The sequence below is a fragment of the Maniola hyperantus genome, chromosome 28, assembly GCF_902806685.2.
Source record: "Maniola hyperantus chromosome 28, iAphHyp1.2, whole genome shotgun sequence".
NCBI classification, from domain to species: Eukaryota; Metazoa; Arthropoda; class Insecta; order Lepidoptera; family Nymphalidae; genus Maniola; species Maniola hyperantus.
The window spans coordinates 5,181,564-5,191,568 of NC_048563.1; the positions used below are offsets into that span (position 1 = coordinate 5,181,564).

Below are 10,005 nucleotides of genomic sequence, written 5' to 3' on the forward strand. Positions count from 1 at the left end.
TTTGTACGTATGACTTTTATTTAAATCTTCCCTGCTCTTTCACTTGATGGTAAGTGACAATGCATACAAGGTCCGTCGGAGAAGTCCGCTGCAGTACCTGGCAGGAAATATTGCACATCGATCTTTAGAAAGAGGTTTTTAGAGTCTCGATAGCTCAACGGTTAAAAGAGCGGACTGAAAACCGAAAGGTCGCTGGTTCAAATCCCACCCGATACACTATTGTCGTACCGACTCCTAGCACAAGCTTTAGGCGTAATTGGAGGGGAAAGGGGAATATATTAGTCGGTAATTAACTTAGCTAATATTCTTATTAAAAAAAAGAAAAAAAGATAATAACATAAAAAAGATAACTAAAAAAAAAGTATATATATACAAAATATATCAAAAAAAATAATTTAGAGGTAGGCTTATTTATTTATTTATTAATATTCTTATTAAAAAAAATCGGCCAAGTGCGAGTCAGGCTCGCGCACTGAGGGTTCCGTACTTCAATCGTATTTTATCGACATTTTGCACGCTAAATCAAAAACTATTTATGCCTAAAAATAAATAAAAATCTGGTTTAGATTGTAAAAGCAAACCCCTTTCATATGATACCCCACATGGTATAGTAATCCTACTTTGAAAATTGAAAATACTAATTATTAGTATCACCACAATTTTTTTTTTGTGTGATGTATGTGGTCATTCACGGTTTTCAGGTTTTTCCCCTAATGCCAGCTATAAGACCTGCCTACATGTCAAATTTCATGATTCTAGGTCAACGGGAAGTACCCTGTAGGTTTCTTGACAGACAGACAGACACCAAAGTGATCCTGTAAGGGTTCCGTTTTTCCTTTTGAGGGCCGGAACCCTAAAAACCAACAAACAAACACACTTTCGCATCATCAATCAATATACTTATAATAAAACTGTAACAGGTCAAATTCTGTACATTGAAGATATTTTGAAAATTTTTTTTCGAGGGCACTCTATAATCGATACTGAACCCAAAACTGTAATTTTTTTCATTTTTGTCTGTCTGTCTGTCTGTCTGTCTGTATCACGGCCGCGCATCACGCTGAAACTACTGTATGGATTTCAATGAAACTTGGTACGATTTGAGGTCATACTATGAGGAAGAATATAGGATACTTTTTATCCCGAAATTCAGCATGGTTCCCGTAGGAGAGGGGATGACAGTTAAAATGTATACTGAGTTGTAATTCATTAACGCGTAGTCCGATTTCATTCATTCTTTTTTTGTTAGAAAGGGAATACTTTAGAGATTGTTCCGTAAATATTTCAAGGTCATCGGTTTTTAACCGACTGTCAAAAAGGAGGTGGTTCTTTTTTCTACATCGATTTTTTCGAGATTTCTGGACCGATTTGCAATTTTTTTTTTTAAATCAACAAAAAAGTTTACGTCGTGGTCACATAAAAAATTCTGGATTCAGCTCCTTAATCCTGATGCTGCAGGGTTACTGCCCGCCTGGGTTATCAAGATTCAGGAAGTGTTCATAGTGAATTCATATTGTAGGTACCAAGCAACGACAACAATCCCGAAAAATCAAAGAGTTCCCGCGGGATTTTAAAAAACGTAAATCCACGCGAAGTCGCAGGAATCAGCTAGTTTATAATATGGGTAGTGGTTCGTCCACGCACGAGTGGATTTGTCAATTAATTTTTTAAGTACATAATTAAGCTTATCAGCATTGTTTGTTTTAAACAACTGCGCAACTCAGTCAGTCAGTTAGTGTCTACCTGTTGGACTGATCAGCTGTAAGAATGGTTGTCAAAGCTAGTCATCATAAGGTAAGTCAAAATCGTTTTGCCGACTTCCCTGGCGCAGTGGTAAGCACTGTGCTCTTATCAGTGGGAGGTCCTGAGTTCGATTTCTGGCTTGGAATTTTATAAGAAATTTTCTGGTCTGGTCTGGTGGGAGGCTTCGGCCCTGGCTAGTCCTGAGCCGTGCCGTCAAGTGATTTAGCGTTCCGGTACGATGCCGTGTAGAAACCAAAGGGGCATGGGTTTAATAAAAACTCCCATTCCCTTTCCAGGTTAGCCCGCTTCCATCATCATCACTTAACACCAGGCGAGATTGCAGTCAAGGGCTAACTTATATCTGAACTAGCTTATGCTCGCGACTTTGTCCGCGTGGACTATACAAATTTCAAACCCCTGTTTCACCCCCTTAGGGGTTGAATTTTCAAAAATCCTTTCTTAGCGGATGCCTACGTCATAACAGCTATCAGCATGTCAAATTTCAGCCCGATCCGTCCAGTAGTTTGAGCTGTGCGTTGATAGATCAGTCAGTCAGTGACCTTTTACATACTTGCTGAATTAAAAAAAATCGAAGTCAAAATAAGTAGGTATTGTACACTTTGATTGTGAATTGTTGAATTTGTAGATAGGTAATGATGTAATAGCCTAGTGGTTAGGACGTCCGCCTTCCAATCGGAGGTCGGGGTTCGATTCCCGGGCACGCACCTCTAACTTTTCGGAGTTATGTGCGTTTTGAGTAATTAAATATCACTTGCTTTAACGGTGAAGGAAAACATCGTGAGGAAACCTGCATGCCTGAGAGTTCTCCATAATGTTCTCAAAGGTGTGTGAAGTCTACCAATCCGCACATGGCCAGCGTGGTAGACTATGGCCAAACCCATGAATGGTGTAATCATCATAACCAACCCATCGCCGGCTCACTACATTCATCATGATCAACCCATCGCCGGTTCACTACAGAGAACGGGTCTCCTCTCAGAGTGAGGAGTGTTTGCCATAGTCTACCACGCTGGTCAAGTGCGGATTGGTAGACTTCACACACGGGGAATTGGGGAGGAAACGACCCGCATAGCCCCCGCGGTAACCCAGTGCGGGTGAGCGTGTGTGACGTGCGGGGCGTCCCCCCGCCTCATACCCCGATTGCCATCTCGACCTGTCGCGTACTATACCTATCTATATCTTGTACGATGGTAGGGAACCCTTCGTGTACGAATCAACTCTCACTTGACCAGGGCTTGTACTTACTTATGATAATAATTCCAAACCGGTCTGATATGGAAAAAACCGGCCAAGTGCGAGTCAGGCTCGCGCAACGAGGGTTCCGTACTACAGTCGTATTTTTTCGACATTTTGCACGATAATTCAAAAACTATGATGCATAAAAATAAATAAAAATCTGTTTTAGAATGTACAGGTGAAGACCTTTCATATGATACCCCACTTGATATAGTCACTCACTTCGAAAGTTGAAAATACTAATTATTAGTTCATGACCACAATTTAATTTTTTTTGTGTGATCTAACCCTAAATTCACGGTTTTCAGATTTTTCCCCAAATGTCAGCTATAAGACCTACCTACCTGCCAAATTTCATGATTCTAGGTTAACGAGAAGTACCCTGTAGGTTTCTTGACAGACAGACAGGCAGACAGACAACAAAGTGATCCTATAAGGGTTCCGTTTTTCCTTTTGAGGTACGGAACCCTAAAAAGCTAACTATAGGTAGGTGTAAGTAAGTAAGTAAATATACAACCGCGCTGCGCCGAAAGATAAAATTAGCTAATGTTTTTATTATACAGGGTGTAACCAGAACTGCATTGTATGCAGATATGCATGTATTTTTCAAATCCGCAATGTATAGCGTGCAAAACTCGGGTCAATGCCCCGCCTACGACGCGGCATTCACTCCGAGTGGCCTACTTACGCAACGTTCGTTGACCTCTAGCGTTAGTCAGATGTTTTATTTGCAATATATCGTAAACTTTAAACTATTTTAAATTTTTTTTCGCGTTATTTTGTGGTATAATATTATTTCAGTTATCATCAGTCTCACCTATCTTCGTTTTTGCTAACGTTCTGGTTACAGCCTGTAGTCTGTATGCAGATAGATATTGGCGCTGATTCTGTTGTCTTTCTCTAAACTAAATTTAGAGTATCTGCATCCTTTTCTTTTTAACAATGCTAAAAAGGGACAGAACATGAACTGTACCTTTAAAGACTAAATTTTAGTGCACGCTACAAATTTAAACAGTAGGCTCGCGACTTTGCGCTAAAATCACGGTCTAAAGATAAAATTTAAAACTGTCAAACCGCGTCTGTCCTTTTCATATTACACTAGCTAATTCCCGCGGCTTCGTCCGCATGGACTACACAAATTTCAAAACCCTATTTCACTCCCTTAGGGGTTCAATTTTCAAAAATCCTTTCTTAGCGGCTGCCTAAGTCATAATTCGCTATCTGCATGCCAAATTTCAGCCCGATCCGTCCAGTAGCTTGAGCTGTGCGTTGATAGATCAGTCAGTCAGTCAGTCACTAACTCTAAAATTTAGTTGTGCTCAGAATCAGTAGGTACCATTGATTTCAGATTTTCGTAATAGTAACAGTGAGTTTCACTGCTATGTCACTTGGGTTCACGTTCGGGCACATGAGCGGGATGGTGCGAGCGCTGCAGCGGCGGGATGAAGATATAATGCTCAGCGAAAATGAGATATTTTTAACAGGTGAGTCACTGCCATACCAAGGATAAAAAGTAGGCTCCTCGAATTTATGAAAAAAAACCGGCCAAGTGCGAGTCGGGCTCGCGCAATGAGGGTTCCCTACAGTCGTATTTTTTCGACATTTTGCACGATAATTCAAAAATCATGACAGACAGACAGACCTCAGATTTCACCCCGATCCGTCCTGTAGTTTGAGCTGTGCGTTGATAGATCAGTCAGTCAGTCAGTCACTTTTTCCTTTTATATATTTAGATAATTAATTAATAAGTTGAATCGTTTTATGAAAACTTTGAACTGTACTTGTAAATATGTTTTATGGGAGCGACGACACACATGATACCACTTAAAAAGTGTCTCTCGCGCAAACTATTTAGTTTAGACAAAAATTATATTAGAAACTTCAATATCATTTTTGAAGACCTATCCATAGATACCCACGTATGGGTTTGATGAAAAAAAAAAAAGAGTTTCAGTTCTAAGTATGGGGAACCCCAAAATTTATTGTTTTTTTCTATTTTTGTGTGAAAATCTTAATGCGGTTCACAGAATACATCTACTTACCAAGTTTCAACAGTATAGTTCTTATAGTTTCGGAAAAAAGTGGCTGTGACATACGGACGGACAGACAGACACGACGAATCTATAAAGGTTCCGTTTTTGCCATTTGGCTACGGAGCCCTAAAAACTATTGAATTACTAATTTAACTTAGAGCGATAACGCACTCCGATCCGAATCCGTGAAAATACGGATATAAAAAACTTGGACCGAATCCGGATATTGCTAATGCACTAATCCGATCTCGGATCCAAATCCAAGTTATTCAGTGGACATCTTTAACTTATCTATGTTATACGTCCGATTTGAACCCGAGGCGTATCCGATATATTGACACGGATGAAAAGCTATGTACCTACTTATCATCAGCAAACAGTACTATATCCCATGATTGTCCTTATAGCGATGTAAGAAAGATCATTAATGTAAATGAGGAACAGAAAAGGTCCTAAAATGGAACCTTGTGGGACCCCTATTTTTGAAACTGATCGGACGCTTTCCATTGATGAAAAGTGATCAATTTAATTTAATTTACTTATTTACTTACCTAGCTATTGGGGCGGATTCTCTGATACACAATGGGGCCGATTCTCTAGTACACAATCTCTAAACTAAACTAAATTAACAGGTCTAAATCTAGTGCTTTCCTTTTCCGCAAGCAACATTATGAAAGGGATAGCAATAGATTTAGACGTGATATTTTAGTTTAGTTTAAAGATTGTGTACAAAGGAATTAGCCACAATCTCTAAACTAAACTAAAATGGCACGTCTAAATCTATTGCTATCCCTTTCATAATGTTGCTTGCGGAAAAGGATAGCACTCGATTTAGACCTGTTAATTTAGTATAGTTTAGAGATTGTGTACAAGAGAATCGGCCCCATTATAACTCTAAGTCTAACCTAATTCCTCAATCACTAATTTCTTATTGTAACCTTAGACTAGAGGGTCGCACAACATGACCAGGGTTTTCCAGGATTTGCCTAATGCTATTTATTATTTGTTCCAGTTTCCTTTGCATCACTCTCTTCAGTATTGGGCGTCATGTTCGTTGTGATAAGCGATGTTATCGGAAGAAGATGGAGTTTCATACTCTTTTCTGCACCATTAGTATTAAGTTGGATCGTTCTATATTACGCTAGAACTTTTTCCGCGTTCATGATATCAAGGTTCCTAGCAGGAATGGCAGCTGGAGCTTTTTCCATTCTTAATTTAGTTGGTATAGCGGAATTTACCTCTCCCAATTCACGAGCGATCTTGCTAAGTCTGGTATCCATGGTCACACCTGCGTTTGGGAATGTAACCAGTCATTTACTTGGTATTATCATAAATTGGAGAACGTTAACTGTAGTTGGGTTATCTCTATCAATCATACACCTCTTTTTACCTTACTTTTGTATAGAAAGCCCTCAATGGTTGGCCTCTAAAGGTAAATTTGAAGATTGTGCAACGGCATATCGAAAAATACACGGTAGTAGTCCAAGTTCTGAAGAAGAATTGAGGTTACTAATTAAATTGGAGACCAATAAACAAAAAGCAAGCGTTGAGATGAATTTGAATAATAGTGGTTTAAAGAAGTTATTATTAGCTTTTAAGAAGGGATATTTTTGGGATTTGATAATTATGCTTATATTTCTATTCACTTATTACTTTGCGGCAGGGAGATTAGTTTTCAGTACGCTAGCGACCGTTGTATTGGGAGATATAACAGGGTCTCCAGATATTTTATTATATACTTTTGTGGTCGACGGATTCATATTCGTAGGCACTTGCCTCTCTTGTGTACTAATTAAGAAGACTTCGGTCCGTGTTTTGCTATTTTCTTCGGGTTTAATAGCAAATGTTATTTTAATTTTACTGAGTTTGTGTTTGTACTATAAAAATTCTGAAGTTTACTTTCAATGGATTAATGTGGTTTTACTGGCTTTTTACTTTATAATTGTAAACGCAGGGCCGTATCCTGTTCTAGAAATATTGCTTGGAGAAATGTTTCCAATAGAATTAAAGATGTATTGTTTTTTATTAACTTCACCTTTTTTCGCTGTATCTATATATTTTAGTATAGTACTTTTACCCAAATTTATTTCTGCCTTGGGATACCACGGCCTGTTTCTGATGAACGCTGGGATCATGTTTGTATGTCTGGGTTATTTCTATGCTAAGTTACCAGAGACTAAGGGGAAGACGTTACAAGAGATAGAGTCGTACTTTAAGACTAAGAACTTCGACGTGGACGAAGTTTTGAGTAAAAATGAACAAATAAAGACGCTTATTTAAAAAAAACCTTTGTTTTAATTTGGAGTGGTTCGGTACAATTCCTATTACACCATGGTCTGCAAGCTGCAGGCACGGTAATGTACAGTATTGTAACTCGGCCGTATCTTTGAAATAAATACCTACAGCAGCGCGGTACGTAAACATGCGATAGGGCTGCCCGCCTCCGGCATTTTAATTATATTTGCTTACTTTGTGTTTATATATGTACTTGTCATTTGCCTACTTTGTGTTTAAATATGTACTTGTCATATTATTAAATATGTACTTGTCATTTGCCTATTTTGTGTTTAAATATGTACTTGTCATATTAAATATGTACTGGAACTTATTTTTAGTGAAAAAATCGCGTGGTTATTAAAAAAACAAAACACCATCCGTTCGTCACTGCGGCACAGTCGCGACTGGCTGCACCGCGAGCGTACCGCGAGATCGAGGCGCGTAGGTATAGCTCGCGTTTCGCCCGTTTGTATGAAGTTGGAATACTGCTTATAACATTACCGTGCTGCAGGCCTAGTTTGTACCTCAATGGACTGTGGATATAAACTATTATAGGTACAGTGCGACAAGGCTCTCTTGGCGCGTGGCAAAAATAATAAATAACGTGAAGTGTCCCCTTTGTCCTTGTTTGAATAATCTTTGCCTTTGTTCTCCAACAGCGCCCCCTGTCAATGTCATTCAAGTGCCAAGAGAGCCTTGTCGCACTAGATGGAACAAAATAGTATAGGTACCTACTTACAGCTATCTACCTATTTATTTTGGGTTTTCAAGTTTCTGCCCATGGCCCAGATTGTGCCCGAGCCTCTGGGCTCAGAAGTCAGAACATGGCCGAACAAAAGAACAAAGGCGAACTTCATACAAAATTTTACCTTGAATGCGTCTATGTAGGAAAAATATTAATACCACAGGGGGCCCATTACTTAAACATAATCACCAAGATTTTTCATTTCAGGATTCATCCAAAAAAAGATATTAATATTTTTATATTTTGAGATTATGAAAGTAACGTAGTGGTTACATACTCTTTGGTTGGTAGTCAGTCAATCAATCAATCAATCAATCAATCAATCAATCAATCAATCAATCAATCAATCAATCAATCAATCAATCAATCAATCAATCAATCAATCAATCAATCAATCAATCAATCAATCAATCAATCAATCAATCAATCAATCAATCAATCAATCAATCAATCAATCAATCAATCAATCAATCAATCAATCAATCAATCAATCAATCAATCAATCAATCAATCAATCAATCAATCAATCAATCAATCAATCAATCAATCAATCAATCAATCAATCAATCAATCAATCAATCAATCAATCAATCAATCAATCAATCAATCAATCAATCAATCAATCAATCAATCAATCAATCAATCAATCAATCAATCAATCAATCAATCAATCAATCAATCAATCAATCAATCAATCAATCAATCAATCAATCAATCAATCAATCAATCAATCAATCAATCAATCAATCAATCAATCAATCAATCAATCAATCAATCAATCAATCAATCAATCAATCAATCAATCAATCAATCAATCAATCAATCAATCAATCAATCAATCAATCAATCAATCAATCAATCAATCAATCAATCAATCAATCAATCAATCAATCAATCAATCAATCAATCAATCAATCAATCAATCAATCAATCAATCAATCAATCAATCAATCAATCAATCAATCAATCAATCAATCAATCAATCAATCAATCAATCAATCAATCAATCAATCAATCAATCAATCATCAATCAATCAATCAATCAATCAATCAATCAATCAATCAATCAATCAATCAATCAATCAATCAATCAATCAATCAATCAATCAATCAATCAATCAATCAATCAATCAATCAATCAATCAATCAATCAATCAATCAATCAATCAATCAATCAATCAATCAATCAATCAATCAATCAATCAATCAATCAATCAATCAATCAATCAATCAATCAATCAATCAATCAATCAATCAATCAATCAATCAATCAATCAATCAATCAATCAATCAATCAATCAATCAATCAATCAATCAATCAATCAATCAATCAATCAATCAATCAATCAATCAATCAATCAATCAATCAATCAATCAATCAATCAATCAATCAATCAATCAATCAATCAATCAATCAATCAATCAATCAATCAATCAATCAATCAATCAATCAATCAATCAATCAATCAATCAATCATCAATCAAACAATCAATCAATCAATCAATCAATCAATCAATCAATCAATCAATCAATCAATCAATCAATCAATCAATCAATCAATCAATCAATCAATCAATCAATCAATCAATCAATCAATCAATCAATCAATCAATCAATCAATCAATCAATCAATCAATCAATCAATCAATCAATCAATCAATCAATCAATCAATCAATCAATCAATCAATCAATCAATCAATCAATCAATCAATCAATCAATCAATCAATCAATCAATCAATCAATCAATCAATCAATCAATCAATCAATCAATCAATCAATCAATCAATCAATCAATCAATCAATCAATCAATCAATCAATCAATCAATCAATCAATCAATCAATCAATCAATCAATCAATCAATCAATCAATCAATCAATCAATCAATCAATCAATTTAATCCAATCAAATTGATGCATTAATAACAAGTAAAAACACTAAGAGTTTG

The 10,005-nt window shown here is 36.6% G+C and overlaps 1 protein-coding gene across 1 annotated transcript; it reads left to right on the forward strand.

The window, feature by feature from the left end:
• Positions 1-1,720: 1,720 nt before the first annotated feature.
• Positions 1,721-7,313, forward strand: LOC138404396 (facilitated trehalose transporter Tret1-like). The gene is made up of 3 exons (XM_069508138.1): positions 1,721-1,794; positions 4,349-4,484; positions 6,046-7,313. The coding sequence occupies exons 1-3, from the start codon at positions 1,768-1,770 to the stop codon at positions 7,311-7,313; spliced, it is 1,431 nt and encodes a 476-aa protein (XP_069364239.1). The 5' UTR covers positions 1,721-1,767.
• The last annotated feature ends 2,692 nt before the right edge of the window (positions 7,314-10,005 follow it).

Bases quoted from the DNA above. Each gene is read 5' to 3' on its own strand.
- LOC138404396 (XM_069508138.1), top strand. From the start codon at position 1,768: ATGGTTGTCAAAGCTAGTCATCATAAG. The intron at 1,795-4,348 runs GTAAGTCAAAAT...CATTGATTTCAG, and splicing joins TCAAAGCTAGTCATCATAAG to ATTTTCGTAATAGTAACAGT. The intron at 4,485-6,045 runs GTGAGTCACTGC...TATTTGTTCCAG, and splicing joins AAATGAGATATTTTTAACAG to TTTCCTTTGCATCACTCTCT.